The sequence below is a fragment of the Papio anubis genome, chromosome 16, assembly GCF_008728515.1.
Source record: "Papio anubis isolate 15944 chromosome 16, Panubis1.0, whole genome shotgun sequence".
In the NCBI taxonomy this organism is placed as follows: Eukaryota; Metazoa; Chordata; class Mammalia; order Primates; family Cercopithecidae; genus Papio; species Papio anubis.
Window position 1 is genome coordinate 21,279,996 of NC_044991.1, and position 26,903 is coordinate 21,306,898.

The 26,903-nt window shown below is 46.1% G+C and overlaps 1 protein-coding gene across 1 annotated transcript; it reads right to left on the reverse strand.

Moving 5' to 3' along the window:
* Nucleotides 1-8,549: 8,549 nt before the first annotated feature.
* Nucleotides 8,550-11,712, reverse strand: RFPL1 (ret finger protein like 1). The gene is made up of 2 exons (XM_009217046.4): nt 11,340-11,712; nt 8,550-9,326 (listed from the first exon to the last, which is right to left on the reverse strand). The coding sequence occupies exons 1-2, from the start codon at nt 11,710-11,712 to the stop codon at nt 8,746-8,748; spliced, it is 954 nt and encodes a 317-aa protein (XP_009215310.1). The 3' UTR covers nt 8,550-8,745.
* Between the last annotated feature and the right edge of the window lie 15,191 nt (nt 11,713-26,903).

Below are 26,903 nucleotides of genomic sequence, written 5' to 3' on the forward strand. Positions count from 1 at the left end.
GCCGAGATCACGCCACTGCACTCCAGCCTGGGCGACAGAGCAAGACTTAGTCTCAAAATACATACATACATACATACATAAATAAATGTATTTTCTTATTCTATAAGACTGTTCTAGAAATAAATAAAGCCAAGTGCACCTTCTTTTGGTCAGTCTTGATCCTAAAAGTGCCAGGCAGACCACCCTGCTAGCGAGTCTCCCATAGCTAGGAGGAGTCTGCAGGGCGAGTGAGGGAGTGAAGGGTGAAAGGTGGCCTATGAAGAGCAGGCATGACCCCCTGCGTGAAGGCTGCCCACGAGAGGCTGAAAGATCCCAGATAACAATGGACACTGCTGTACCAAGACCCCAGGCAGCAGAAGCTGAGGCCCTGCAGCAGCAGCCAGCAGATGGTTCCATTGTTTCTGGGATAAGCAGTGCTCCCTGAGGCCAGAGCAAGACACAGAGAGAGGCAAAGGAAAGGTGGGTACTCTAGCAGGGCAGGGATAGTGGGACCCCCGAGTGGGGGAATCCCAGCTTCACACATGGAAGGCTGAAGCCAGTGGGGTGGATAACTCCGAGGCCACACAGGACCTGAACCGCACCCTTCTGACCTGGCCACAGAAGCTGGACCTCACCTCTCCCCGGGACCCACCCTCCCCAGAGTCAGCTTGGGCCCTGACACCAGGGGTCTGCCCAGCCCAGCAGGGAGTCAGGAGCCACTGAGAATGACGGGCAATGTTCTAGTAGAACAGGGACCATGTGGGAGACAGTCTCAATGTTTCTCCCAGGCAGGCGAGATCTCAAAACATTGTGCTTCTAAAAATGCTCTTCAGAAGAAAAATGTTGGACAGAAGAATATGGAAACATCAGAATGACAGGTTCAAGTGACTAAATACAGGTTCAAATAAATACAGGTTCAAGTGACTAAATACTCTCTGTATTTTTCATGCACATTACTTTTAAAATCAGAAGATGATTATTTTTGCAATCAGAAGAAATGTGATTAGTGTGATAATAAAAGCCATTTGTTGGTGCAAGTTTATAGAGGAAGACGTTTCTGGGAAAGTTTATAGACAAAAGAGGTGCCCCTCTGCAGGGGCCCAGAGCCCCAGGCCCAGCCCAAGGACAGCACGCCTTGCACAGGGGGCTCCTGGAGTCCCGGTCTTCAGCAGCCCCTGGCACGGGACCCCCTGACTCCCCCCACAAGTTTGCAATCCTTTAGGCTGTTACCTGTCTGTGGTGTGTCTCCCTACAAGCGCCCATTGTGAACAAGCGTGTGATGAGCCCTGGTAGCTTTGAGCAAGTCCCTCGTTGTGTGTAGACAGAGCACCAATCTCTGCAGCTCCTCTGACATTTACAGGCCCAGGTAGTCTCAGCTGGAGGGGACGGCCCCGAGCCGCCACTGCCCTCTAGCGGAAAATCAGAAGAACAATAGCAGCACCCAGGATTGAGCTCTCGTCTTGGACGGGCGCTGGGTTAAGACCTTCCTGTCCTCCCCTCAGTGGGAGCGCCCCGAGGGCACATTTCTAAACCACCCCGCTCCGTGGATGTTAGAGGGACATGGCTTGCCCAGGAAGTGGTGGGCTGGGCTTCATCAGGCTCTCTCCAGTTGTGAGATTCTGTCCTTAAGCATACAGTAGTACTCACCATTGAACGGCAGATAACGTGCGTCGATCTCTTGCAGTGGAGGGACAGTGTCCTGTGCGTGTACCCTGCATGTGCTAACTCAGCTGCCACGCCAGTGGGGTGCCCCGTCTGATCACCAGTGTAGCCTGCGAGGTGGGGCTTCTGGCTTCACTCTTTAGAATGGCGAGCTGAGACACGATGCGGGGATGGCGGGAATCCCAACATCTCCTGCTGGGGAGTGGGATGAACGTGTGGATGGCCCAGGCACTCTGGCCCCGTGGCCTGGACTCTACCATCATACTTGCCTCCCTGGGGGTGTCTTCCGCCATGCCTGTGGCGCCACGCTTCCCACGCCCAGACCATGAGTTGATTGCATCAAGGTGAGGCCCTGTGCTGGGGCTCAGGTGTCTCTGCCACTGGACACAGGAAACTGTTTGATGGAGCAAGAACAGGGGCTTTCAGCTGGAAGACCTGGTTTGCATCCCACCTCCACCAACCCCCCTGTGTGTGACCCTGGGCAGCTGTGCCACCTGAGCCTAGGAGACATCTACAAAGTCAGGGTGGGATTACAGAAAGGCCTGGCCTGGCTAGGATTTGTGGATTGATGTCTGAAGAGTGTGTTGTGGGTGCCCACAGTGGCAGCTAATGGCAAAGACAGAGCAGATTCCCTGCCCTGGGAAGCCCCAGGAGCTGCTTCCACCTGGACCCCGTGTCTCTGCACAGGCTGATGAATTCACCTGGCCCTGATGCTTCCAGCTGCATTTTCTGGAGTCAGACCCTTAACCTCTCTAAGCCTCAGTCTGTTCATCTCACGAATGGGGGTCATGCATGAGCAGGTTTGGAGGTGGGTCCTCCCCTAGTGAACCTTCAGATGAGACTGCAGACCCTGCCAACCCCGACGGCAACCTCATGAGAGACCTTCAGCCAGAGGCACCTGATTACTGACCCACAGAAACTGCAAAAATAAATGCCGTTTTAAGCCACTAAAAATAGAGGATTCAACCTCCCTTCCTCTCCACCCCACATGGAAGCACTGTTTGTGATTAAATGAAGGAAGACAAGGTGAGGTTCATGGTTCCAACTGTGACTGTGTGCCAAGCACACTTAGGGTCTGTGCTGCTTCTCTGCCATTTGCTGGCTACTAGGGAGGGCATGGCCTCATGTGCCTTGGTTTTCTCACCTGTGAAATGGAACTAGCAGCCTCTGGTTCTGTTGGGAGGAGGTCACGCAGGTGAAGCGCAAAGGACACTCAGTAACTTGAGGGTTGCTGTGGGGTCAGGCCTTTGTCATGTAGCTGTTGCTGCATTAGCGTCCACTCTCTTCCCCTGGAAAGGCAGCTTCTCTTTTGAATAAGGAAACACAAGAAGGTCCCAGGTCTGTTTGGACCTTGGGAGAGCAAATAATAAACAGAGCCTGATTTTCTGGAAGGATGAGGATGAGAGTGATCTGATAAAATGCTCTGGCAGGCCCCCTTGGTCCATCCAATTCACTAAAAACACCGGGATTAGAAAGTACTTCACTTTGGTGTTACTGGCTCTATGAAAAGCTGGCTGTGTGACCTTGGGCAGAGAACTCAACCTCTCTGAGCCTGAGTGTCCCCAGCTGTGAAGTGGGTCAGGGATGGACTGGATGACACAAACTTGTGGTGGCCCTGCTGCACTCTCTCCTCTCCTGCGCACCTCTGACTGCTGGAGTCCTCAGTTTCCCTAGTCTGCCTTTTCACCCAAGTTCCAGACTTTCCTGAATCAATCGATCGATCGATCTAAAACCTCCAGCTCCTGGCCTTAGGTTGCTTATTGCACAGCTCCCTTGAGGTCCCCTCCCCTACGCCATTCCGCCTCTCGCCGGCCCTGCGAGGCCAATACCAGCTCCCTTTTTTGGAGGAGGAGCAGTGAGGGCTCAGGAAATACCTGGCTCTCACAGTTGGTTGGGGTGTGGGACGGTCCAGTCTGCCCAGCCTGGGTCTCTTGCACTCCAGAGGGTCACCAGGAAACCCAGCCTGGGGGGATGCCACAGGCCAGGAGGTGGCCCCAGAGACACCGAGAAAGGCAAGAGAGAGGGGAGGCAGGGCACGGCTAAGCCTTGGGCTATGATGGCTGCTCTCCCTCACCTCTGGCCCTGCCCCCGGAGTCCCCTCTGCCAGGCCGACTGGCACCTCTGCTCATGGCCTCCAGCTCCGAGGGGCAGGTGTGGTCACCTCGGCCATGCGCAGCAGCCGGCAGCTTGAGTTCCCCCGGGTGGGCTCTGCAGCAGAGGCCTGGGTTAATAAGCTATGGGGAGTGATTTCCCAGGAAGAAAGGCAAAAGTGGGCAGGCACTGACCCTGGTGTAGTGGATGGACATTCCAGAATGCAGACTCGCCCTGGCAGAGCAACTTCCAATCTACTGTGTGCCTTCAGAGTGCGCTGTGGGCCTGGTCTCCAGTCCTGGCACTGCCACCTCCAGCTCTGTGACCCTGGGGAGGCCCCTATCCCAAGTCAGCCTCAGTTTCCTCATCTGTGCAAGGGTGATGGTGGTGAAGGCTCCATGAAGGATTCTAAGTAGCATAAGGGAATGCCGTGTGTTTATATGGCGTGCTTATATGGCGGTGGTGTTCAGTACTATTAGTTTTTAAACTTTTATATCTAGTAACAGTTACTTTGTTTTGGTTCTCACCATTCTGAGTTTTATCCTGTGCATTCATTCATTTACTCACCCACCCGTGCAAAAATAAAAGGCAATTTCATCACTTCTTAAAAATATGTCTTTGGGAATTCAGTGTCTTACCTGGCCAGCCATGGAGCTGGTTAAACAGCTCGGACATCTGGTCCTTGTCCTGTCTGGTTTGTGTGCGCTGGGGTTCTCATGTCTGTTCAGCTTTGACCCCTTTGCAGTGAGGTCAGGAGTGCCCCGTGAGTGCACCGTCTGGGACCCTCATTAGGGTCAGACCCTGAGGCATACCCAGCCTGAGGGTGAGCTGGGAGTTCTCAGCTGCCTGCCTGCGTGACCTCCCAGCACCCGAGTACGGTTAATATATCAGGAGAGCGGGGAGGGGCAGGACTCCCAGGAAACTGAGCTGTCAAGTCAGAGAGTTCGGGGAGCCCCTTTCCCCCATCTGCATGTGTGGGCGGGGCCGGTTTGACAAGCACCTGCTCATGCACATCACCCTGAGAAATCGTCACTGCCAGCCTGCGAGCTGCATGTGAACATCCCCATTGTGAAGACGAGAAGAGTGAGACCAGAGAGGGTATGGCAGCGGGACAATGGCCATGCTGGTCCTGCAGGTCCTGGGCATTTCTGCTCAGAAACCCACTTGGGGACCTCTTCTTGACTAAAGTTCAGGGCCCACTAGTGTCTGTGTCATCTCCCCACAACTTCGACTTCCCTTTCCTTCTACGCAAGAAAGCAGATAGTTGGCTATTTGGAGAGTAGGTCAGATTAATCACCATCAGCAAGGACCCCTGCACACCCTCCCAGGGCTCCCTCACAGCAGCTGGGATGAGCTCAAAATCCTCAGGGCAGGAGGCTATGTTAATGAAACATCTCTTGATATGTCCTTCCCTTTGGCCTTTCTCTTTAAGGATTCCTTGAGGAAACGGAGCCCCAGTGCCCTCAGGCCTCCATGCTTAGAATTGAAGTCATCACCCCGCCCCTGGTATCCAGAAAGGTCCGGTCCCAAATGTCCCTGGGAGAACTGTGAGCGGAAGGTCCTGTGTGGCAAAACCCCAGGCCAGAGGGGTGGAGGGGCTGATCCTGCACATCCAGCAGCTCTGTTTTCCTTCTCTCCCACCCCAGGCTCTTCTGTCATCTCCCCGCATCTCCCAGTTTCTTCCTGTCTGGATCTTTCTCCTTCCCTCCCTCTCTCTCTCGCATTGCGTGTGTGTGGGCATTCGTGGTCTCTGTCAGTCTCTGTCAGTCTCTCCATCTCTCTCCTGGGTCAAGTCTGCAATTGCAGTCAGTCAGACAGCTCAGGCACAAAGACTCAGCCACTTTCATTTGCTGAGACCCCAAGGAGCCCAGCGTCTGTGCCTGGCGTTCGAGGCTCCTGGGGACCTGCCCACCAGCCTGGGTCCCTGCTCCCTGCTCCTTCCCTGCCTCAAGCTGGTCCCCCACCCACAGCCCTCTCTGGAAAGCAGAGCTGGAGACTCAGTTCCAGAAGCAGAAGTTTATTTCTAAAGGGCCCAGGGCAACAGGAGTGGGGCTGGGGAGAGGGAGCCGGGATGGAGGCGGCTCATACAGGGTCATTGTCCAGTGGGCCATCCCTGCGGCACCTGGGATTTGATGGCCGAGATTGTCAGAGGAGCTGAGCAGAACGTGCTTAGAATTGTCCACTTGCAGGCCAGACGCGTGGCTCACACCTGTAATCCTGGCACTTTGGGATGTCGAGGCGGGCAGATCACCTGAGGTCAGGAGTTCAAGACCAGCCTGGCCAACGTGGCGAAACCTGGTCTCTACTAAAAATACAAAAATTAGCCGGGTGTGGTGGCAGGCTACTCGGGAGGCTGATACAGGAGAATCACTTGAACCTGGGAGGCGGAGATTGTGGTGAGCTGAGATCTTGCCACTGCACTCCAGCCTGGGTGATAGAGTGATACTCCGTCTCAAAAAAAAAAAAAGAAAAGAAAAGAAAGAAAAGAAAAAAGAAAGAGGCCGGGCGCGGTGGCTCACTCCTGTAATCCCAGCACTTTGGGAGGCTGAGGCAGGTGGATCACGAGGTCAGGAGATCGAGACCATCCTGGCTAACACGGTGAAACCCCATCTCTACTAAAAATGCAAAAAATTAGCTGGGCGTGGTGGCGGGCACTTGTAGTCCCAGCTACTCGGGAGGCTGAGGCAGGAGAATGGCGTGAACCCAGGAGGCGGAGCTTGCAGTGAGCCAATATCGGCCACTGCCCTCCAGCCTGGGTGACAGAGCAAAACTCTGTCTCAAAAAGAAAGGAATAAATAAATAAATAAATAAATAAATAAATAAATAAATAATTAGAATAGTCCACTTGCAGCTCGGAAGAGGGGGCCATGTATTGATAGGCTCCTGTGCCCCATGGGTCGGTGTGCCTGTGGCTGCCAGTTCCCTCTCAGGACTGGGCTGGTGTGCCAGGAAGCACCAAGAGCATCCCATGTCGGATGTCAGTGAACCCAGGGGTGGAATCGGAGAGAGATGTCTGCAGGTGGCCAAGGCAGCAGTGACAGAGACCACGGACGCCCCCACACACGCAACTCGAGAGAGAGAAGGTGGGAAAGAGAGACAGGAAGAAACAGGGAGATGCAGGGAAATCAGAGAAGAGCCTGGGGTGGGAAGGAGGGAAAACAGAACTGCTGGATGTGCAGGATCAGCCCTGCCGCCCCTCCGGCCTGGGGTTCTGCCGCACAGGACGTTCTGCTCACAGTTCTACCAGGGACGTTTGGGACCTGACCATTCTCGATACCAGGGGTGGGGTGTGGCTTCATTCTAAGCATGGACGTCTGAGGGCACTGGGGCTCCATTTCCTCAGGGAATCCTTGAAGAGAAAGGCCAAAGGGATACATTAGTATCTAAAGTCTATCATTCATATAGTGTTCTTTCTTCCTGTTACACATTTCTATGAATTTTGAAATATTTATGATGTTTACCATTTTGATCTCATGAGGAATACTCTCACTGCTCCAAAACTTCCCTCTTCTTTACTTATGAATCTCTGTCCTCTTTCTCCAGAAATCTTACAAACTATTGCTATTTTTACCATCCCCTTGGTTTTGCCTTTTCCAGAATGTCATATAGTTGGAGTCATGTATTAGGGTGGCACAAAAGTAATTGCGGTTTTCCCATTCTTTTAATGCCAAAAACTGCAATTACTTTTGCACCAACCCAGTATTATGTAGCTTTTTCAGATGAACTTATTTCACTAATTAACATAAAGTCACCCTGCTCTGCTGCCTTTCTGTGTGGTCTCATCCACTTGAAGGCCTGCCCTCACAGTCTTTCTGATACATGCCTTTGTCTTCTCTATGCCTTGATGGAGAACTCCTTTAAATCACAGAATAATATTGTGTTTTATGGATGATTATTATTTTCATTCACCTTTTGAACATCTCGCTTCTAGTTTGGGTGGTTATAGATAAAGCTGCTGTAAACATTCCTGTACAGGCTTTGTGTGGACGTAACTTTTCATCTCAACTGAGTACATACCTAAGAGCACAATTTTTGGATTGTATTGTGAAAATATGTTGGGATTCGTAAGAATTTGGTGGATTTCATAAGAGAAATCATTTGGTTCTGGTGTCGTCTTTTTTGGAAAGTTCTTAATGTTAATTCAATTAATAGGCAGAGGCTGTTCAGATTGTGTATGTTTCTAGTGTGACCCAGGGAAGATTATGTCTCTCAAGGAATTGATACATTTCACCTTCTCGTTGTTAATGTAGATGAACGAACATCCAGGAAAATGTTACCTATACTAAGCAATGACGGCAACAACGTCTTCTTGTCTTTTCAGTTCTGTATAGGACATAGGCATTTATCCAGTTCTCTGTTCAAATACGCACACACACACACACTCACGCTTTTACTATGAATAAAATCTATTGCAATCCTATCATTTAGAAAATCACATAATCCTGCTAGGTGCAGTGGCTTACGCCTGTAATCCCAGCACTTTGGGAGGCTGAGGCGGGTGAATCATGAGGTCAAGAGTTCGAGATCAGCCTGGCCAACATGGTGAAACCCTGTCTCTGCTAAAAATACAAAAAATTAGCTGGGCCTGGTGGCGGGTACCTGTAATCCCGGCTACTCAGGAGACTGAGGCAAGAAAGTCACATAATCCACTAGGTGATATTCCAATGTTTATTTAACTCATAACTTCTATAATACATTAATTTGAACTTACAGAAATCAAAAGTAAAGCATTTGGAAACTGATCCCAGAATACAGGACATTTCTATAGGAAACAAGATGTGAACATAAGACTCAATGAGTTCGATGGTGGTAATAATACTTAGGACTCAATTTATAATCTAATCAAATTAGATGAAGTACAATCATGAAATGTCCCATATTTTTCTCCTATGACCTTGTATAATGCTTTTACCGAGTAGAAAATTCCTAAGTCTACCCACCCAAGTAATTTTCTTACCCTGGTTTTTTTTGTTTGTTTGTTTGTTTTTTGTTTTTTGTTTTTTCAGTGGTGGCTTATTTGGCCTCCCCAGGATGGACTGGAGCATGAGTCGTGCCCGGGTTCATCACAGGACAGATACTCAAGACACCCTGATCACCATTAGGTGGACTTGAAGGAGCCAAAAACGGGCGCAGTGGCTCCTCAACAGAGACTCTCCTGAATGTATAGACATGGGAACCACCTTCAGCATCAAAAAAGGAAACATTCTGCATGCCCATATCCAGAAAAATCCCCACTCGCTGTAGCTTGCCATCTACGAAGAGGAAAGTCAGCGGCACCGTGCTGGCAGAGAGGCGGCCTCCAGCCCTCAAACTCACAGTCCAGAATCCATGCTCTGTGGTCAGGTGGATCCTCCCTTTGCGGTGAACAGATTCTCTGCAGACTCCCAGGTCCCATTCTGTGCTTGTTCCCACGTCCACCTCCCAGTAGTGGCGGCCACAGGTAAAGCGAGAGGAGCCCAGGACACAAATGGACAAGTCAAATCTCTCAGCACGGTCTTGCCAATTGTGTCTGATGTGCCCACTTTGGACGCTCCTGAGGTCATCAGAAATGAGGAGGAAGTTGTTGGCTGTGTCACCATCCAAGGTCATATCCACTGTGAAAAGGAAAACAAGTTGATCATCAAATGGACAGAAGCCCACCCCATGCCTCTCCTCTACTTCGCAGGCCCAGATATCTCTTGACTTTGGTTTAATTCTCTTCTTCCCCCAAAATCAAAACTTTTCATAAGGCAACTTCCCTGACTGGTTCAAATTCTCATAGGTATGCTTTGTGGCAATACCTGACTCTTATTCACAGGAGCAATTCTTATTTGACTTTATGTCACGTGTTTGCTTCATTGAACTTTTCTTCATTTAGAGTGGAGGGTCTCTGAACGCAGACACCATGACCCCCACCTTGATGCATGGATAAATAAGTGATAATTAAGACAATGCAAGTGGTCAATATTAAATATGTATCTGCTTCCATATTGTATTGCTCAATTCAGTATCTAGAGCCTGATTCCAGGCCTTTGTTTTCCATGTTTGTAAACAAATTAATTGTGCACGGTTCTGACAGATGGGATATCTCTGCAGCTGACAATATGATGGCAGAGGTGCCCGTCCTGGACATTAAGAGGCTCCAAGGCCAGGAGGAGGAGGGGGGCCTTAGATGAAAGAATGTTTTCCATTCTACATGAGAGGTGAGACCTTAAGCAAAACAATGGTAAATTTTGGAGCCAAGAGAAAGGTATTTGAAAGTTGTTTGTCATAACTGACTGATTGTAGAGAATAAAGGCGGCCAATACAAAGGTCAATAATTTAAGGCATTGAGTATGTGGTTGACAGGTGAAGCTGCCAATTTTCATGAAGGAGGCAGTGTGATCTGACCTAAAGAAAATTAATTGTCCAGAGCATTCTGAAAAAAAGAAATCTACAGAACATATTATCCTTCAAGTCAAAAAACTGATATGATCACCAACATAGATTTTATAGATTATAGTAAAACCTGAGGGAATTGATTGCTGTTTGATAGTGAATTAGGGAATGAAATGAATGGATATGGACAAGGAAGGAGGAAGAATGTTCCAAACATGACGTGGACAGGGTGAATCTGTCCTCCATATTTCAGCACAGCGACAGTCAGGTAATGTTAGGTGAATGAGTAAAGATCATGGCTGTCACGGCAGAAGCGACCAGTGTCGGGGACATCATAGGGGCCCACCACCATTTATAGGTGTAATTCTTTGCCCAGGTTGACCATAATCTCTTCATGTAAATGTCCCTTTTCTCCAGAGTTATGGAGAGTGATCGTGTTTTCTGTAGCCAGGACCCCTGTTGAAGCCCATGGCGCATGGATGAGACCAGCGTCTGCAGCTCGCCCCACACTCACAGAAACAAACACCATAGGCGCTCCATTCCAAACTCTTCCCAACCCTGGGGTGAGGTTGTTTGGTACAATGGATGCCAATATTCGCCCTGCATGAGAATTACCAGGCCCATCTCAATGTCAGAGTCCTGGGAACCTTTGCTAGAGAGAAATTCAAATTAGGTTACTCTATGTTTTCGCTACTCAGCCAAGTCCCCAAGACAGAGGGATCAATCCTGAGACTTCCCCGTTCAGCATCTGCATTTTAACAAAATTCCCAGGTAATCTGAGCACACTAAGTTTAGAGAATCCCTTGTCTAACCCATGACATAGACATTGGGTTTTTTTTGTTGTTGTTGTTTGTTTGTTTTTGAGCCGGAGTCTCGCTCTGTCGCCCAGGCTGGAGTGCAGTGGCGCGATCTCAGCTCACTGCAAGCTCCGCCCCCCAGGTTCACGCCTTTCTCCTGTCTCAGCCTCCTGAGTAGCTGGGACTACAGGCGCCCGCTACCACGCCCGGCTAATTTTTTGTATTTTTAGTAGAGACAGTTTCACCATGTTAGCCAGGATGGTCTTGATCTCCTGACCTCGTGATCCCCGGCCTCAGCCTCCCAAAGAGCTGGGATTACAGGCGTGAGCGACCGCGCCCAGCTTTTTTTTTGGAGATCACCAGGAAATCCCCATATGGAATGGGGGGCCAATTGCACAAATGATTTTTCCTGGTCTGGTCATGGGAAGGGGGCAGGGTATACAGATTCCTTACCTTGGAACTTGCGCATCCTTGGGTTCATCTGTAGGATCTTCTTCAGCTTGGGCTCCAGTTCCTTGATGTGGGAAACCAGCCTCTCTAGCTGCCGATTGGGCCTGACTTTGTTCTTCTGAGAGACCGCAGAACAGCAACAGCAAAGTAGATCCTCCCCACGGGGCTCCTTCTGCAGTGAGTTGATGCACTTGAGGCAGACGCTGCATCCACACTCCAGGGACATTGGTTTTTCTAGATAGTCTGAGCAGACGGGACAGCTGCTCGCTTCTTGGAAGAGTGCAGCCATGTCCACTGCCAGGGGAAAAGTGCACAAGGGAAGAAAATTTCCATGAGGTGAAAGCCTGTTACTTGTGACAAGTGACAACCTTTTCATACCTAGAGGTATTGTGTTCCAGCTTTGTCACTCCTAGAACAAGGCCATGAGTACACTCAAGCACATCCCCCCCATCCCCCGTCTTCCGAGATCTGAAGTTCTACTGGGAAGGAAGTCACAAATCATCACTGTGCTCTGAGCCGAGGTGGAGGAAGGGTTCATTATCCTGGTAACCCAGCAGCTGAGCCTGAGCCAGTGACACGGCAGCACCCATGCGAGGAGCAGCGAGCTGGGGTCACTTCACCTCCTCCTAGGGCAGCCCGAGCGAGAGACTGATTGATGAACATAAGAATTAGGGGTTGGGGGCCGGGCGCGGTGGCTCAAGCCTGTAATCCCAGCACTTTGGGAGGCCGAGACGGGTGGATCACGAGGTCAGGAGATGGAGACCATCCTGGCTAACACGGTGAAACCCCGTCTCTACTAAGAAATACAAAAAAGTAGCCGGGCGAGGTGGCGGGCGCCTGTAGTCCCAGCTACTCGGGAGGCTGAGGCCGGAGAATGGCGTGAACCCAGGAGGCGGAGCTTGCAGTGAGCTGAGATCCGGCCACTGCACTCTAGCCTGGGCGACAGAGCGAGACTCTGTCTCAAAAAAAAAAAAAAAAAAAAAAAAAAAAAAAAAAAAAAAGAATTAGGGGTTGGGAGGCCAGGCGTGCCTGTAATCCCAGCACTTTGGGAGGCTGGGGATGGGTAGATCATCTGAGGTCATCAGAAGTTCAAGACCAGCCTGATCAACATGGTGAAATCCCATCTCTACTGAAAATACAAAAGAATTAGCCAGGTGTGGTGGCAGACGCCTGTAATCCCAGATACTTGAAAGGCTGAGGCAGGAGAATTGCTTGAACCTGGGAGGCAGAGGTTGCAGTGAGCCGAGATCGTGCCATTGCACTCCGGCCTGGGCAACAGAGTGAGACACCATCTCCAAAAAAAAAAAAAAAAAAAGAGGGACTGGATGCAGTAGCTCACATCTGTAATCCTAGCACTTTTCGAGGCCAAGGCAGGAAGATCCCTTGAGCCCAGGAGTTTGAGACCAGTCTGGGCAACACAGGAAGACCCCGTCTCTACAGATAATACAAAAATTAGCAGAGAGCAGAGATCTTGCCAGGTCACTCCAACCTGGACAACAGAGTAACACCCTGTCTCCTAAAAAAAAAAAAAAAAATTACATCCTTCTCCAGCCTTGGAAATGAATACCAAATTGACTGCCACCACTCCTAGACTGGGGATCCAGGGTGACTGGTTTTCATCTCTGAGGCAGCGCTCAGACAGCCTTTGTTGAATTCATTAATTACAAATTTCTCTCATTCATCCCCCCAAGTCATAACCCCCATTTCTAGACATCTAAGGAGGAAAAACACACACAGGCATGGACTCACCTCTTCTGCTGGAAGCTCCTCTGTCCTCCAGCTGCTTCCACCAGGAGCTCAGGTCTTGTGGGGAAGGGGCACACGAGGGCCTTTTATTGGTGAGATTCCCACCTCCCACGGGTCACACCCTGCCACGCCCTCTAACCTAATGAGGCTTTGATTTGATTATAACCGGGAGTTAGGTTTTAATTGGTGATATATCTCCAGTTCACTGTAACTTTACTAAATCCTCCATCCTGACAGTGTATCTTTCTTTCATATGAAGGTAAGATTAAATTGCCTTTATATTAAATTAGGCTTAATGTACTAACTTCAAAAGCTTATTTTAGAGATGTTTCCATCACTTGTCAGGAAAGATAATTCCTGTAATATGTTGTAGGCTTGAAGCTTTGCTTGGAATCCTAAAGTATTACGTATGATTGGATTTGCAATTTTACAAAATGGTTTAAATTCGTATACATCAGACTCAAAGGTAATAAGGGCATGCATCCCATTGAAGAAAATCTAGGCAATTTTTATTTATTTCCATTGGTTTATTTCTGGTTTTGAAAAAATTTCATACTTCTTAGGAAAAAATTAAATAATTACTATTTTGACAAATGACCATTAAGCTTCTTGGACCCTGAGTACTTCAGAGAGTGTTAGGATAAAAGCCACAATTAAAAAAAAAAAAAAAAAAAAAGATGATTTTCTGGTGAAACTTGAGTTCTCAGATAGAAATTGCTACCTGTGATGTGAGTTGTGCTTTCTTCCATTTGAATCAACCCCGAACCTTTTCCTTTTCATGCCTTTCTGTGTAGTGGGATCTTTACTGCTTTGTTTTCAAATTTCAAATAATTTGAATATAATCTTATCATTTTCCCTATCCCCCTTGGCACATATTAAAGGAATTTTCTCTTTTTGCATAATTAAAAATAAAGACCTAATTTTGGTCAGCTTTAAAGATGATCCCTCATGGGATTGGAGGACTCTGAGACACTCAGGTCTTGTTTTGGTTTACTCTTTTTCTCTTTACTTTCAGTTGACATGTAATAATCGTACATATTTATGGCACACAGTAATATTTTCACACATGCATAAAGTGTGTAATAATCAAGTCAGGATAATTAGCACACTCTAAAACATTTATTTCTTTTCTTTCTTTTTTTTTTTTTTTTTGAGACAGAGTCTCGCTCTGTCGGCCAAGCTGGAGTGCAGTGGCACGAACTCGTTTCACTGCAACATCCGGCTCCTGGGCTCAAGCAATTCTCCTGCCTCAGCCTCCTGAGTAGCTGGGATTACAGGTATGTGCCACCATGTCTGGTTAACTTTTTCTTTTTTCAGTAGAGATGGGGTTTCACCATTTTGGCCAGGCTGGTCTCGAGCTCCTGACCTCAGGTAACCCGCCCACCTCGGCCTCCCAAAGTGCTGGGATTACAGGCATGAGCCACCACGGCCAGCCAACATTTATTATTCCTTTGTGATGGGAACCTTCAGAATCCTCTTAGCTTTTTGAAAATACGCAATCATGTATAAGTAACCATATTTACCCTATAGTTGTGTTAGAGCCCATTTCTCCCAATTAGCTGTAATTTTATATCCAATTACCAACCTCTCCCCAAGCTCCCCTCCCGCTTACCCTTCCCAGCCTCCACCAGAGCCCATTTCTCCTATCTAGCTGTAATTCTGTATCCAATAACCAACCTCTCCCCAAGCTCCCCTCCCCCTTACCCTCCCAGCCTCTACACCCACGATTCTATTCTCTGCTTCTGTGAGCTCAGCATTTTTCTTTTAGCTCCCATACAGGAGTGAGAACATGCGGTATTTATCTTTCCTGACCTGATTTATTTTGCTTAACATCATGTCCTCTAGGCTGAGACTCAGGTCTTGACCCAGAGAACTGATGAATCTGCAGGTATCATGGAAATGGCCAGGTTAGCGCTTAATTTATACTTAATTCATAAAATAATAGCTTTGTTTTCAAATTTCAAATAACTTGAATATAATCTATTTCCCCCTCCTAAAGTGTATCACATATTAAATGAAGAGTTTTTCTTTGTATATATATTTTTAAAAGACCTGCATTTAGTTCTATTAAAAATTATGTACAGGCCGGGCGCGGTGGCTCACGCCTGTAATCCCAGCACTTTGGGAGGCCGAGGCGGGCGAATCACGAAGTCAGGAGATCAACACCACAGTGAAACCCCGTCTCTACTAAAAATACAAAAAATTAGCCGGGCGTGGTGGCGGCGCCTGTAGTCCCAGCTACTCGGGAGGCTGAGGCAGGAGAATGGCGTGAACCCAGGAGGCGGAGCTTGCAGTGAGCAGAGATCGTGCCACTGCACTCCAGTCTGGGCGACAGAGCGAGACTCTGTCTCAAAAAAAAAAAAGATGTACAATGGGACGAGATCACTCCTTAGGATTCAGTGTCTGAGCAAGAAAACAAAGCTTGAGAGACAGTGTGTAGGGAGCCAGGTGAACTTTACGTGATTGGAATGAATTGGATTCCGGTCATAAAGCAACCATTTGGGGTTTGCTCTTGGCTGGATTCTGGGTCACTCCACATACCCATATAAAGACAGAGTCCAGTCCTGGCATATCCTGTATGTGAGAAAAACTTTCTGCCAAAACCAGGCTGGATACAACGTAAAGAGTGTGAGAATGACTTATGAAATGAGTCGGATTGACAAGATGATCCTTTCAGCTGCTCCAGGGAAGAAGGAACAGACAGACAGCAAGATAGATTTGTGGAAGAGTTGTGACGTCAGTGAGACAGCGGCACAGTGCAGGGTGAGGCAGCCAGAGCACAGAGAGGCAGCAAAAGCCACTCGGACAGGTGTGGGAGGGACACGGAGCCACAGCCCATAAAACCCAAAGGACAACTGTAACAATACTTTTTAGTATTTAAAATGCAATTCCTAATTAATCTACTTCATTGACATTCATGATTTGAGATGTTCCATATTTTTCTGCTGTAACTTTGTTCCATTATCTTGTACCAAGCAGAAAAGTTTCTAGCATTGAGCATAAAGTGAGTGTCTAAATGGTTTTATGGCAAAAAGTTTATTTGCCCTGCTCAGGAGAAACTGTAGATTTGTCATTGCCAAGATTAATCACAGGACAGATACTCAGGAAGCCTTGGTCATAATTGATAATTGAATCTGCAAGAGCAAAATATGGGCACAGTGGCTCTGCAGCAGAAATCTTAGCGAATGTAAAGTTATGGGTCCCATCATTAATGTTAAAAAAGGAAATCATTCTCATACCTATGTCCAGGAAAATGCATACCCTGCATAGCCTGGGACTCACCCAGAGGGTGGTTAAAGGCACAATGCTGGCTGCAAAGAGCTTTTCTTTCCTCACACCTACAGTCCAGAAGCCAAGTTCTGAAGACAACACAATTCTCTTGTCGATTAACAGATTCTTTGTAGGCACCAAATCCCATTCTTTGTCTGTCCCCACATCTACCTCCCAGTAATGGCGTCCAGAGGTGAAGCAAGGGGAGCCCAGGACACAGATGACTTGTTTGAATCTCGGCACACTCTCTGTGGTTCCAAGAAATCCACAATGGACCCTCCTCAGATCTTCAGAAATGATGAGTCGATTGTTGGCTATGTCAATATTCAGTGTCATATCCACTGTGGAAAGAAAAAAGATAAATCAGCAAATAGAAACTTCCCGGCATTCCCCGATTCCATAGAATTTCTTACAGAAGATTGAAACAATTGTAACAAGTCCCTCTTGTTCATAGTAAGTATTCTTTTTAAAAGTTTGATTCTTCAAGATTTTTTCTTTCAGTACATGAGATCCATGAAGGCAGAAACCATGTCTGTGGCTTACTCTCAAAATCACAAAATTTAGCAGACTCTGTTCAAATATAGATATCTAATGAATATTCTAGATAATGGAAAAACTTATTATACTATTAGATCAGGCTGTGTATGGCAGCTTATGCCAGTAATACCAGCAGTTTGGGAGACTGAGGTGGGAGGATTGCTTGAGCCAAGGAATTTGAGACCAATCTGGGCAACATGAGACCACATCTCAAAAAAATTTGTGTGTGTGTCTGTGTGTGTGTCAGAAATCCAGATTCTCAACCAGCCTAGTCCAATAGAACCAGAATTTGCATTTTAAAAAAGATCTCCAGGTAATTTTAAAGTTTTCCATAGACATTAAAAAACATTCAACAATAGTTTGAATAACATATTTTAAGCCCGTATATCCAGAATTATTGTCACTTCCACTTGGGGTACACCCGTGTTTTAAGGGCTCCATAGCCACTGGTGGCTACCATATTGGGCAGCACAGGTCTAGGGTATGACCTAAATATTATATTTTCTTCAAAATCTTCTGTTGTCTCTAATCTACACTCACAGCTGAGAACTGTTGTTTGGCAGGCATACACATTTTAGGTGCCAGAATTTAGCTAATGCCCCTATTTAATGGAGAGCCTTTTGAACAGTTGCTTTTTCCAAGGCTGTTGGTGGGCTGAGTGCAGGTTGTACAGATTTCTTACCTTGGGACTTCTGCATCTTTGGGTTTTAATATAGAATTCTTCTCAGTGGAGGCTCCAGTTCCTTGATTTTGGAAACCAGTTTTCCCAGCAGGAGATGGGGACCGACATCTTTTATAGTGACCACAGAGCAGATGGTGCACAATATATCATCCCCATGGGGCTCCTTTGGAAGTGAACTGATACGGCAGAAGCAGCAGAGATATCCGCACTCTAGGTATGTCAGTTTTTCTTTTTTTCTTTTTTCTTTTTCTTTTTTTGAGATGGAGTCTTGCTCTGTTGCCCAGGTCGGAGTGCAGTGGTGCGATCTTGGCTCACTGCAACCTCTGTCCCTGGGTTCAAGCGATTCTCCTGCCTCAGCCTCCTGAGTAGCTGGGATTACAGGCACCTGCCACAGCGCCCGGCTAATTTTTGTATTTTTAGTAGAGACGGGGTTTCACCATCTTGGCCATGCTGGTCTTGAACTCCTGACCTCAAGATCCACCTACCTTGGCCTCCCAAAGTGCTGGGATTACAGGCGTGAGCCAACGCGCCAGGCTGGTATGTGGGTTTTTCAAGATAAGATAGGCAGCCGACACATCGACTTGCTTCTTTAAAATGTTCTGCCATGGCCAATGTCTGCGGAAAAGGTACATAATATTGGAGTTTAATGAGTTGAACGACAATGCTCCTTGGAACTCTTTCACTTTTACGTGCATAGAGACGTATCAGTGCCTGCTATAAACAATCACTAGTGATAGGTGATAAAAACACTATAAAATACATATAAGAAGAGTCATGGCCTTGAACTTCTAATATCGGAAATGCTTGTTGGAATGAAGGACATGATTCTTCAGCTGAGAAGCTTGTGTTGTGAAGGGTCTTGGCCCAGCAGTCCAGCCACATGTGGTTCTTGAGCACCCCAAATGGGGCTTATTGGAATTGAGATGTGCCTTCAGTGTAAAATGCGCACTGGATTTTGAAGATGTATGACAAAAAGAGAATGTAAGTTATTTTGTTAAGAACTTTAACCAGGGCCAGGCACGGTGGCTCAAGCCTATAATCCCAGCACTTTGGGAGGCCGAGACAGGCGGATCATGAGGTCAGGAGATTGAGACCATCCTGGCTAACACAGTGAAATCCCGTCTCTACTAAAAATACAAAAAAAATTAGCCGAACGCAGTGGCGGGCACCTGTAGTCCCAGCTACACGGGAGGCTGAGGCAGGAGAATGGCGTGAACCCGGGAAGCGGAGCTTGCAGTGAGTGGATATCGTGCCACTGCACTCCAGCCTGGGCAACAGTGAGACTCCATCTCAAAAAAAAAAAAGGGCCGGGCGCGGTGGCTCAAGCCTGTAATCCCAGCACTTTGGGAGGCCGAGACGGGCGGATCACGAGGTCAGGAGATCGAGACCATCCTGGTTAATATGGTGAAACCCCGTCTCTACTAAAAAGTACAAAAAAACTAGCCGGGCAAGGTGGCGGGCGCCTGTAGTCCCAGCTACTTGGGAGGCTGAGGCAGGAGAATGGCGTGAACCCGGGAGGCGGAGCTTGTAGTGAGCTGAGATCCGGCCACTGCACTCCAGCCTGGGCGACAGAGTGAAACTCCGTCTCAAAAAAAAAAAAAAAAAAAGAACTTTTAAAGATTGATTACATGCTGAAATAACACTTTTTAAATTAAAATTTTACATTTTGTAATTTAATGTGGCTACTAGAAAACTTATAATTGCATATGTGGATTACATTATATTTCTACTGGACAGCCATGGTCTAGACTCAGAGACCCTCCAACGCCCCTATGCCCTGCAAAATTCTAATCTGGCTGTGGCAAAAACCCTCCCAAGTAGCTGAGAGGTTGAGTAAGTCAAAGAGAGAAACTCCATCATCATCTCATCGAGTTGGCCACGCTACGATTAAGGAAGATAAGGATGGTCATTTCTCCAGACTGGGTACTGAAAATTTAAGTTCCGCTGTCTGCTTCTAGGAGAGGACCCAGGGTCTCTAAGTGCACACTCTGTGCCTGACATTGAGCTGACCTCAAACAATGTTGCTGAATTCATAGTGACTCCATCCTCCGACCCTTGCTCTCTAATATCTGCCCTTGGTAGGAATCTAGTAAGTCAAGAAAAACTACATAAGCCTGGATGTGCGTCTCCTCCACATGTGAGGCTCTCCCCTGGCCTGCAGCTGCTTCCACCGACAGCTCAGTTGTGGGTGAGCTCCACTTACAAGGGGTTTTTATTGCGAGAGCCCCTCCTCCCCCCCTCATTTACATCCTGCTTATCTTCCTTAATCCAATCAGATTTTGATTTAATTATGCCATAATTTTAACTGAGGCTGTAAACAGGTTACCCCAAGGAAAGATTATTTTAACTTAAAGGTGTTTAAAATTGATATAGACAGATGTTGCCACCTCATTCTAAATTAGGCCATGTATATTATGGGTGTTGATAAGATTTGGGATTTCTGTAGCTATCAGCGTAGGAAAAATAAAAAGATTCAGAATTAGGACTGAAACTGTTACAACGAAATATCTGGCATCAAGATTAATCTATGAATAGAGCTAGTTTCAAGTAGTTTTCTCGTGAGAATTAATATCTCCTCATATTTTGATCAAAGAAATTTATCAAACTTACCAGGATGTTTTTTCTAAAATCACACTCATGTGACCATTTATTTAAAAGCACTTTTTTCTCCAAGATTGTGAAAATGCACATTTAGAAGTTTGGTTTAAAAGAAACCCTAAAACTGTTCACATACAATCAAGCAGAGTTTTACAAGATCCTGTTTTTGTTGTTGTTTTGTTGGTTATGGTATTAATACTAAGATTTTAAAATAACTTTGATAATTTTACCATTTCCATTGCATCATAATATATATAAAAATATAAAAGTATACATATTTAAACGCATATATATACATTTATAAATAAATGTGTGGATACATTTATTTAAATGCACACTGGATTTGGAAAGCTAAAAAAGAATTAAATTATCTCATTAAGATATTTGAGTGTCAGGCGCCTGTAGTCCCAACAACTTGAGCGGCTGAGAGGGGATGATGCTTGAGCACAGGAGTTCATGACCAGCCTGGGTATCATAGTGAGACCACCCCACTGCCCCCCAAAAATGATCTTTGAAAACTGCATTGTGTAAACATTGTGTAAACCTATGTTTAAATGGCAAAACATTTTGCCAATTAAAATAATTGTGACTTGATTTTTTTTTAACTTTCTTTAATGTGGCTACTAGAAAATGTATAATTACATAGATGGGTGACATCATATTTCGATTGGACACAGAGCCCCTCCAACTCCCTGACTGGTTCCACCTGGCTGGGGCACAGACCCACAGCAGCAGCTGTGATGTTGAGTTAAGTCAATGAAGGAGCCTCATTCATCATCTCCTAGAGAAGGATTCTCCCCCCACCTTATTCACACCTGGCTTCACCTCTTTAATCTAGTTATATTTTTACTTGCTTCTGGCAGAAACAAGATTTTTTTTTTTCTAGTGATAGATTACTACAAATGTTTTAACTCAACACTGAACCAAAGTTTCAAAGTGGATTTCATCTTCAGAAACCTCGTGTGAATACCGTTGACCCTTGAGCAACCTGAGTCTGAAATGCACAGTCCCACTTACATGAGGATTTTCTTCTATTTCTGGTACCCTAGAGAAAGCAAGCCCAAGCCCTCATCTTCCTCCTCCTCAACCTACTCAGTGTGATGACAAGAATGAAGACCTTTATGATGATCCTCTTCCACTTAGTGAATAGGAAATAAATTTTTTTCTTGTGATTTTCTTAATAAAAGTTTCTTTTCTCAGCCAGGCGCGGTGGCTCACACCTGTAATTCCAGCACTTTAGGAGGCTGAGACCAGCGGATCACCGGAGGTTGGGAGTTCAAGACCAGCCTGACCAACATGGAGAAACCCCATCTCTACTAAAAATACAAAATTAGCCAGGCATGGTGGCACATGCCTATAATCCCAGCTACTCAGGAGGTTGAGGCAGGAGAATTGCTTGAACCTGGGAGGCGGAGGTTGCGGTGAGCTGAGATCACGCCTTTGCACTCTAGCCTGGGGAACAAGAGCGAAACTCTGTCTCAAAAAAAAAAAAAAAAAATTCTTTTCTCTAGCTTACTTTCTTGTATAAGTACAGTATATAATACATATAGCATATGAGATGTATGTTAATTGTCTGTTTATGTTATCAGTGAGGCCTCCAGTAGGCTATTGGTAGTTAAGTTTCTGGAGAGTCGAAAGTTATGTGGTTGTTTTTACTGCTTGGAAGTCAGTGTCCCTAACCCCCATGTTGTCCAAGGGTCAGCTGAATTTCAAAATTTCAAGACCATTGCCTCTAGCCAACATTTTTGTTGGCCTTCACACAAAATCAGTCTTGTACATTTAATTTCATTAATACTACTCTCTGTGTGTGTGTATTTGAAAAAAGTTCATGCTTAATCTGTAATGCACAAAATGCTGGGTAAAATTCCATTTTAATTTGACAGTGGTATTTTCTTTTTTTTTTTGAGACAGAGTCTCGCCTCTGTCGCCCAGGGCTGGAGTGCAGGGCCGGATCTCAGCTCACTGCAAGCCTCCACCCGGCTTACGCCATTCTCCTGCCTGCCTCGAAAGTAGCTGCTGGGACTACAGGCTCTCACCACCGGGCTAGATTTTGTATTTTTAGTAGAGAATGGGTTTCACCGGTTAGCCAGGATGTAACTTCGATCTCCTGACCTCGTGATCCGCCCGTCTCGGCCTCCCAAAGTGCTGGGATTACAGGCTTGAGCCACCGCGCCCGGCCGGTATTTTCTTAAGATCCAAAACTTTCAGCTTTAGTAATTAATATTCACTCCTTGCTAATACCTGATATAAATTCTCACTCACTTTAGCTCAACTCTTTAGAATATGTAACAGAATGCAGGTTGGCGGACACACACCCTATTGGCTGAGGAGTCAGGTGGAACCAGGTGAGGTTTCTCCATCTACCTTTCCAGAGCCATTTCTCTCTTTGATTTTACTGTCAATCAATGACGAGAAAGAAGCAATCATGTATTGCCATCTTGTTTACTATGAGTTGAAATGTAAAAATGTAGGGGTATCAAAAATCATGAAGCTTATTTTAAATGTTTTCTCAATTCAAAACATGGGATGATCATAAAAACAGTTCCTGAATTGTACTGATTTTAAACATCCCTGTTACCAAACACTCAGTGAAGTTTGAAGGACTTTCGTTGTTGTTAAGTATTTCCCCACTGATTTTGGCCTTTGCTTCTCAAAAACAAAAAGCAAGAGCAGGTTTTATTTTTTGAGTCACTATTTCAGACAGATTTAACTACACTTGATTAATGGAGTAATAATGAAACTGCCCAGAGTGCTCACAGCTATCCCCCCTGCCCCATTCCCTGTCCCCCAGGTGGTGATGTGTCTAAGTTTACAAAGAGACCTTGTCTTTTCTGTCCTAATCCCAGCTTCCTCTCTCCATCTCACTTTCCAAAATGCCTTGGGATCCCATGACAGCTCAATGTAATCAAACATATCTGTTTTGATATCCTTGATAACTGCAGATGATACGAGTCTAAATGTGCAGGTACATGTTCAGCCTTCCTTCTCCCTTGAACCTTTATCCCTGAATGACATGGCTAAGCTCCCCTACACCCAATGCCCCCCATCAAATGCTCGTTCCTGTAGAATCTTTCATTTTATCCCAAACAAATCATTTCTATGTTGTCCCCCCATGACAATTTAGACTAAACACTTCTAACAGAATATGCTACTGTTTTAATTTGTATCAGTAAAATCTTAAATGAGACAAAGTTTTTTTTTTTGTTTGTTTGTTTTTTGAGATGGAGTCTTGCTCTGTCGCCCAGGCTGGAGTGCAGTGGTGCGATCTTGGCTCACTGCAAGCTCCACCTCCTGGGTTCATGCCATTCTCCTGCCTCAGCCTCCTGAGTAGCTGGGACTACAGGCGCCCACCACGACGCCTGGCTAATTTTTTGTATTTTTAGTAGAGACGAGGTTTCACGGTATTAGCCAGGATGGTCTCGATCTCCTGACCTCGTTATCCGCCTGCCTCGGCCTCCCAAAGTGCTGGGATTATAGGTGTGAGCCATCGTGCCCGACAAACGAGACAAAGTTAAGAGCTACATCCGTGACCTGGATTTTGGATGTGAAATATAAAGACTGGCAAAAAGTAGACAACTAATAATTGGTATTAGGTCAATATATAATTTAATAATTTAAATCAATCTGGTTTCCTTCATATTTTCTCCTGATTTTTATCTTCCTTGTACTTCCCTGATCCTCTGGAGGTCATCCTAAATAATATTACAACCCAACTGAAGACAGCAAATTCTTTGGTCAGCCAAAGAATAAAACAAAGGAAATTTATCTGAGTCGTGGCACAGCATCAAGGTGGGGTAATATGAAGATTGTCTACAAATTGTGATTTCTTATCTCAGAAATAAAAGACAATTCTCATAATACTTGTGCTTTTTCAAAGATTTCCAGCCAGGGCGGTGGCTCATGCCTGTAATCCCAGCACTTTGGGAGGCCCAGGCGGGTGGATCACGAGGTCAGGAGATCGAGACCATCCTGGCTAACACGGTGAAACCGGCCGGGCGCGGTGGCTCAAGCCTGTAATCCCAGCACTTTGGGAGGCCGAGACGGGCGGATCACAAGGTCAGGAGATCGAGACCATCCTGGCGAACACAGTGAAACCCTGTCTCTACTAAAAAAAATACAAAAAACTAGCCGGGCAAGGTGGCGGGCGCCTGTAGTCCCAGCTACTTGGGAGGCTGAGGCAGGAGAATGGCGTAAACCCGGGAGGCAGAGCTTGCAGTGAGCTGAGATCCAGCCACAGCACTCCAGCCTGGGCGACAGAGCAAGACTCCGTCCCAAAAAAAAAAAAAACAACAACAAAAAAAAAACGGTGAAACCCCGTCACTACTAAAAAAAATACAAAACATTTGCCAGGCGTGGTGGCGGGCGCCTGTAGACCTAGCTACTCAGGAGGCTGAAGCAGGGGAATGGCGTGAACTACCACACCAAGTGCAGAAATGTATAAGGCCTATAATTTTTACACTTTTTAATTATTTTTAAGGTCATGAGCATGTAAAATACTGTTGACATATGTAAAGATATGCGTAAGTACCACTAGATAGCTTGTTTTGAAGAGATAGTGTCTAAATTTTTATCCAGAGTAGATCAGTTGCAGTTTCTTAGGTGTGGGGATGGAGTGAAGGGATCCAGGACTAAGGCCATTCCAAAGTGCTCAGATTAACTACACTGAAATGACCGCAATCAGTCACCTAAAGCATTTGTTGCTAATAGTAGATCATTTCACTCACTGGATCAAAGCTATCTCCTTTTCAAATGCAACAGCTAATAATGTAATTAAAGCATTAATTGAGAATATAGTGCCCAAATTTAGGCTAATAGAGAATACTGACTCGGACAATAGAACCCATTTCACAGCCCATGTCATTAAGAAGCTATCCCAAGTTCTAAACATTAGAGGGGAGTATCATAGTCCTTGGCATCCACCTTCATCAAGGAGAGTAGAAAGGATGAATCAGACTTTTAAGAACCACTTAACCAAATTAGCTCTAGAAACTCATTTACCATGGAGCAAATGTCTTCCCATTGCCTTATTGGGGATCAGGACAGCTCCCCAAAAGGATCTAGGCCTGTCTCCATATGAAATGTTATCTGGATTGCCTTATTTACATACCTCAGCTAATGTTCCTACGTTTGAAACTAAGGATCAGTTCCTCAGAAATTATATACTTGATCTCTCCTCTACCTTTTCTTAAGACCAAAGGACTCTTAGCACAGGTGCCACCACTAGAATTTCCAGTGCACCAGCTGCAACCCGAGGACCACGTTCTCATCAAAAGGTGAGAGGAAAAGAAACTCGAGCCCACCTGGGAAGGCCCCTATCTTGTGCTGTTAACCACCGAGACTGCTGTCCACACAGCCGAGAAAGAATGAACCCATTATACTCAGGTCAAAAAGGCACCAACAACCTCTGAGTCTTGGGCTGTGGTCTCAGGACCAAGCCCCACCAAGTTAAAGATAAGGAAAACAGGCTGGGCGCGGTGGCTTACGCTTGTAATCCCAGCACTTTGGGATTTCAACTTTGGTCAGTTGCCAGGCAACCTGGTCAGGCTTGTGGGCTGGCTGAGCCTGGTATGGTGACCTCCTGAGATGCTGTTCCAGGAAGCCCTCTCTGGGCAACTCGGTCACCTCCCTTTCTCACCAACCTTCTCCTCCAACTGCAATAGTGGTGGTGCCACCCTGGCGAAGCACCAGAGCAGGATCTTAACACCAAGGCAAGCTCCTAACATCATGACAAGGACTCTGCATCTTCTCCCAACATGACCTGAAGGGCCACATCTTCAAGGCACACTTTTACACATAACCCCACATCCACAAGGGGCAGATTCACTATCAGACAGCATCAGAGAACAATTACAAAGGAACGGTAAACTCGCAAAACTCTTATCTGCAGTGGTCAAAAGGTAAACGACAAAAGTTTGTTTGTGGGAGATCTGTTTAAAATGAAATAAAAAACAGAAATCTTGGCTGGGTTCAGTGGCTCACACCTGTAATCCCAGCAATTTGGGAGGCCGAGGCGGGCGGATCATGAGGTCAAGAGATTGAGACCATCCTGGCTAACACAGTGAAACCCCGTCTCTACTAAAAACACAAAAAAATTAGCCGGTCGTGGTGGCAGGCACCTGTAGTCCCAGCTACTCGAGAGGCTGAGGCAGGAGAATGGTGTGAACCCCGGGAGATGGAGCTTGCAGTGAGCCGAGATAGTGCCACTGCACTCCAGCCTGGGTGACAGAGTAAGACTCAGTCTCAAAAAAAAAAAAAAAAAACAGAAATCTTACTCTGTGAAGTATTTTGTCTATGTGCTCCTACTAACAATTCAGTTACAGCCTATGAAAAAGCTTGTGCAAATTTTTAAGTACAGCAATTGAGGTGGATTGAAAAACCTTTTAATAGATATAAACCAAAACACTTGGGGTACACCAAAAAAGAACTTACAGGGAAAAGTTCGTACTTTTTTACTCCCATTAAAATTATGACAGTGCTCTTGTTATTGTAGTCTTGATAGTTTTGATAGCTAAAAATATTATTTTTTTATTCCTTATAAACTTGATAGAGAAAAAACATTTAAATGTATATGTAATTTTGTATTTTATTTATGTTTTACTTAGCTCTCAGCATTGGGAAATATTTTAATCTACATTTTACAAAAATCGCCACTAAGATGAAGCATGTTCTTCTTTCTTGAGTGTATTTCTTTTTTCTTTTTTTTTTTTTTGAGACAGAGTCTTGCTCTGTCGCCC

Bases quoted from the DNA above. Each gene is read 5' to 3' on its own strand.
- RFPL1 (XM_009217046.4), bottom strand. From the start codon at position 11,712: ATGAAAAGGTTGTCACTTGTCACAAGTAACAGGCTTTCACCTCATGGA. The intron at 9,327-11,339 runs GTAAGGAATCTG...TCCTTTTCACAG, and splicing joins AAGGATGCGCAAGTTCCAAG to TGGATATGACCTTGGATGGT.